Here is a 5,673-nt window from a genome sequence, read left to right as displayed (position 1 = left end):
AGGAGATTCTCGCAGAAGGAAATCATGATAAAGAAATTGAGCTTGCATGAAGTTCAAGAAAATGATGAAGCACCAAAGGCTCAAGAACATGGAAATGAAGTTTGATGTTCTGGAAATAACACAAAGGTTACCAACCTAAAAAATATCTGATGTGGAAGGGAGCACAACTATGCTAAACAAGAGCAGGATTATGATGAATAGGAGCACGACCGTTCTTGAAAAATAGTGACGCTAAGGGTCCTTTATGAAATTTGAAGAATGACTATCCTAAGGTTTTTTGGGGTGCTAGAAAGAGTGCTGGAATGAGAACGACCATTCTCCCAAAGAGCATGGTCGTGTTATTCTTCAAAGTTCACATTTTCACCCTTTTTCAGCTTGTTCCACATCAATTGACTTTGAGCTTCTGCCTAACACCAACCTACATAAAAACGTGAGATATGCATGAGTGAGTCAGACAAAGGCGAGTGAAGAGAGAGGGAAAGATTAGAGAGCGAGAGCGGAGCTTCAAATGCTTCAAACAACAAAAGATAATATCACATAAAACTACATTGTGAGGGAGCTTTACTGTGGATGAAGGCTCAACAACACAATAGAGACACTATCGCAATGGACTTCGGGGTGGCGTGAGATGTGCGACAGACTTCGGAGTGACAAAGAGTCATGGAAGAAGGCTAGAGGGTTTTGTTTTGGGCACGACATCATAGAAGAGAACATTGTTTTTGGGTTTCATTGAGAGGGATAGTTTTTAGATCAGTTTTAAATAAAATGATTTAAAAGGTAAGCTTTTAGATTGGTTTAACATTTAAACGATTTTAAAAAAAATGGATCAGTTCTTGCACAACCGATTTAAAAACATTGACTTTACTTATAAAAATGTCACCATATTTTTTTATGCGGTACATGGGGGAACCTATCAAAAAGCTTATCTAAAATCCATTTCTACACTAGTGCTTTATCCACCCCATAGAAGAAGTTTTCCACATAACTTGCTTGATGCAGGGCGCTTTCCCTGGATCACTAGATGCACTTGAACATTAAAAAATTATATTAGAATGCTAAACTCATCCATATTAGAATGCTAAACTCATCCATAGATGATGACCTCATGATCCTTTGGAAAAGTTTCCTGAAAGGGCTATTGTAGCAACAACACTGTATCGAACCGCCCCTTGACGCTAAACAACATTATCAAATCTGATCTTGTTGCTACTATGCTATATGAAGCATACAACATTAGTGATGACTGAAACAATAACATTTATAACCTGTGAGCTAAAGCTTTGTTGGAAAATATTTAATTAACTCCTGAGGAGAGGTTAGATCCAGACCATAATGCAATGCATTGCTCAATCATTGCCAAGTATCTATCGCCAAAGAACATCTTAAAAAGGCTTAAATACATTTGTTGTCCCAATATTTTAATGCTTTTATCATTTTTCATTCCTGTGATTTTTTTATGTTTTAGTCCTTTGTAAAATGTATTTGTTTTATTTTTTATCTTTAAAGCGATTTTAATAACATTTTTTATTGTTCAAAACTTCTTTTTGCTGTTCAAAACGCTATCTAAATCGCTTTAAGGATGAAAAATAAAAAAAACACGTTTTGTAAGGACTAAAGCAAAAAAAATTTTGCAGGGACAAAAATAATTTAAAAAATGTTAAATTGAAGGGATGAAAATTGTATCTTTAAGTCTCTTAAAAATAAGTGATTTGCAGTTTTAAAAGCTTTGCCACCATTAGAGCAAATACAAACCATAAGTCCATGACAACACCTCTGTTGTGCAAAGCATCATCAGTTGGAAAGTCTATCAAGAAGAAATTTCCAAAACAGAAATGATCTAGAAGGAGGAAAAGAAGGTTTCCATATTAACTAACAAAAAGAACAACATCTTTAAAAGATAGTTTCCCAAAAATACTTAGCTCCCAAATCATTTTATCATCCTTGGGGATGAAGTATGGCCAACTTCCAAATTTCCTCACAAACCAAAGGGATATTGTTATGAACAGCAAGGATATTCCTAGGATTCGAGGACTAGGGACATCCCAAAGAAAGGATGAAGAAAGGGAAAGGATTATGTTATTTTCTCTATTTTCTATTACATACTAAGCATCCCTTATATAGAGGCACTAGCCAAGGGTGCTGCTACGGAAATAGAAGGTGCTAGAATGCGAAAACAAAATAACAGAAAAATGGAAATGGTGACAATGCAGTGTCGCACGATGGGAAGCAACATGCCGACAGCATATTCCCTATGAACCAATATCCTCCTGACAGCTCAACACTCTAATAGATTCTATTAGAGGGAATCAACCAGGTGCTTGATGGTTTTGCTTTTGGGTCGTTGGTTTGTGCCCTCAATCGTCCTTTTGCTGGTTTGTTTTCTCCCTCCTAACACTCCCTAGCCCATCAAAAACACATTGTCTTCAAGGTGTTGGGGCTTCAAACCATGGCTTCCAAAAGTAATACCGGGATCCCAAGGTTTGTCCAGGCAAAATGCACCTGGTTTAGCAGTTGTCCATAGTGCAAAAGCAGTTGGTTGGAACTTGCGTGCGACCATGGTAGTCCCATAGGACTCAAGTCCCATCTCAAACAGCACCATGTCTCTATTTTCCCAAGGCTTGTCATGAGGAGCTTCTGCATGGCCATAAAAAAGGACAATGCTGAAGAGGTTCTCGAAGGAAATGGCGGGGTGAATGTGACTGAGATTAGGAAGATGAGAAGCAGGCATAGGAAGCGAAGCTGGCAAGGGGGCAGGGAATGGTTGCATGGGTGCAAGACATGGAGGCGCAGTTGGCATAGGAAACAGAGTCGATAATGGTGCGGGACTTGGTTTCATGGGTACGGAGCATGGAGGCAGGGTCGGCATGGAAAGAAAAGGCAGCGATGGTGACTGCTCAGTGGAAGAAGATGGGAAGTGTTGAGTGGCTTTGCGAAGGGCTAGCCGCTGAAGAAGGTCGTCCAGTTTGGTGGCCATGGTGTCTACGGCAACAATGAATTTGAGTTGACTAAAGGTGAGTTCTGCAATGGCCGCTTTGATGTGGTCCATAGCAAAGTTAGTCATTGATGCTCAATGAAAGCACCAAATTGTTATGGATAGCAAGGATAATCCTAGAACTCGAGGACTAGGGACCTCCCAAAGAAAGGGTGAAGAGAGGAAAAGGATTCTATTATTTTCTCTGTTCTCTATTACATACTAAGCATCCCTTATATAGAGGCACTAGCCAAGGGTGCTGCTAAAACAAAAGGTGCTAGAATGCGAAAAGAAAATAACAGAAAAATATGGAAATGGCGACAATGCAATGCTGCATGATGGGAAGCAACATGCCAACAGCATATTCCCTATGAACCAATATCCTCTTGATAGCTCAGCACTCTCTAACAGAATCTGTTAGAGGGAATCCACCATGTGCTTGATGATTCTTCTTTTGGATGGTTGGTTTGGGCCCTCAATGGTGCTTTTGTTGGTTTGTTTTCTCCCTCCTAACAAATATTCAACTCCAAAGACCAAATCTTACAAGTCCCATCGAGAATGAAAACCAAGGGATATTCATTTTAAATTTTAATTATAAGTAAAATTTATTAATAAAAAAAGTTACAGCTAACCTAAATAAATTAGTACATTTATGGTTAAAACTGTTACAAAATAATAAAACTCAAAAAAATTAGTAATACTTATTATTAGAAATGTTTTAAAAAAAAAACTAGTAATGTTTTAACAAATATATATTACTAATTATATGTTTTAAAATGTTAAATATGTAGTGGTAATGCATATGTATAATCTTAACTTATTTTATAATTAATGTGTGTATATAAATAATTGAGTTTTACCTCAAGAATATTTAATGATAATTAATATAAGAGGTGGGGAAAAAATAATCTTCATCAGATGATTATATTTTGGGGACTTTTACCAAAAGGGTGTAAATCTTTTTGGTTGTTTTTGGGGTCAATTTTAAATTATCATCGAAAATGAGATAAGTTGTAACAATGTTACAACTTATTATATTTTTATTTTCTTTTCAGTTTAATTTTTTATTTATGACTTCAAAGTCATTTTTTTTAACTAACAACTTTGAAGTCGTAAGTTTATTTTATGACTTTCAAGTCGTATTTTTTCAAAAGTTTTTTTAGAATATTTTTATTTATTTGTATTTTCTTTTCTTTTGCTTTCAATTTTTTTAAAAAAATGTAAATAATTTTATTTAATTAATTATTAAATAAATATTTTTAATTTTACTTATTATTAGTTTTATTTAATATCTTGTATATATTTTTTATATGGTTTTATTTAGTATGTTACATATTTTTTATTTATAATATTTTATATATTTTTAAAAAAAATTTATTTAATATATTTTGTATATTTAAAATTTAGATAATTTTTTAATAATGTTATTGAATTTGATTTGTTTTGTGAATGAAATATAAAAACTAACATAATGATATTTAATATATTTTTTATGTTAAATACTTAAATTTTAAAAAACTAAAATTTTAAAGCAAATAGTAAAATATTTTGTTACTAGTATTAACTTATGAAATAATATTATTTATTTTGTATAAAGAAATTTACTATTAACAACATCTAATAATTTAGTAATAAAAGTAGTTGTTAAATTAAAAAAAAAACATAATACATTAATATTGTGAATGTATGAATACATGATTTTGATGATGTCAAAGAAGAATCAAACAAGGTTGCTTCAAAGGATAAGCATTGCTTCAAGATTAATACAAAAGGTTGCTTCAACAAACAAAGTCTTGCTTCAAGATTAACTCAAGATCAAGTCTTGCCTCAAACCAAAGTGTTTCCAATACATCCAAGACTTTGGTAATCGATTACCAAGTAGTGTAATCAATTACCAGAAGACAATTTTAAAAAATAGTTGTTAAAGGGTTTTGAATTTGAATTTTGAACCTGTAATCGATTACCACATGTTTGTAATTGATTACCAACAACGGAACTCTTGAAATTCAAACTCAAAAGTCATGACCCTTCAAAAAATAATTGTGTAATCGATTACCAATGAAAAAAAATTCATAAAAAGCTTTTTGAAAAGACATGTCTCTTCAAACCATTTTGAAAAGGCACGAAGGGCCTATATATATGTGTGTCTGATTTCAAAAGGCAAGAGAGATATTCCAAGAGAACTTCATTGTCAAATGCTCTCTCAACGACTCTTGGGCAAACACTTGCAAATCTATTGAGAATTCATCCAAGAACTTCAAATTGTATTATCCACTCTAAATGAGAGAAATCTTTCTGTTTTTCCCAAAAAGTCAATTGTAATCAAGAGATTGGTTGACTCTTGAATTGTGAGTTTCCTGAACACAAGGGAAAGGGATTCCTTGGGTATTCAGAAGTTGTAAAAAGGATTTTTACAAAGATAGTGGAAAATCTCAAGTGGGTTGCTTGAGGACTAAACGTAGGCACGGGAAGTAGCCGAACCAATATAAATCAAGTTTTCATTTCTCTCTTCCTTTACCTGGTTTATTTTATTGCAATCAATTTTTCCTTACATGTTTAAAAGAACATTGTTAAATTGATTGCTTCTTGTTCTTCTTCTTTTGCATTTTAAGTCTATCTTTTAGAAAAGGGGTTAAAAGTTTGTTAGTGGGAATTTTGAAACTTAATTCACCCCTTTCCTCTTAAGTTATTGAGGTCACTTG

At 33.5% G+C, this 5,673-nt stretch overlaps 1 protein-coding gene across 1 annotated transcript; it reads right to left on the bottom strand.

The window, feature by feature from the left end:
* Positions 1–2,398: 2,398 nt before the first annotated feature.
* LOC114372072 lies at positions 2,399–2,797 on the bottom strand. Its single transcript, XM_028329464.1, has one exon. The coding sequence runs from the start codon at positions 2,795–2,797 to the stop codon at positions 2,399–2,401; it is 399 nt and encodes a 132-aa protein (XP_028185265.1).
* Between the last annotated feature and the right edge of the window lie 2,876 nt (positions 2,798–5,673).

Source organism: Glycine soja, chromosome 10 (genome assembly GCF_004193775.1).
Source record: "Glycine soja cultivar W05 chromosome 10, ASM419377v2, whole genome shotgun sequence".
Classification (NCBI taxonomy): domain Eukaryota; kingdom Viridiplantae; phylum Streptophyta; class Magnoliopsida; order Fabales; family Fabaceae; genus Glycine; species Glycine soja.
Note: the sequence above shows the minus strand (reverse complement) of the source record. Positions and strands in the feature narration are given on the sequence as shown.

Bases quoted from the DNA above. Each gene is read 5' to 3' on its own strand.
- LOC114372072 (XM_028329464.1), bottom strand. From the start codon at position 2,797: ATGCCAACTGCGCCTCCATGTCTTGCACCCATGCAACCATTCCCTGCC.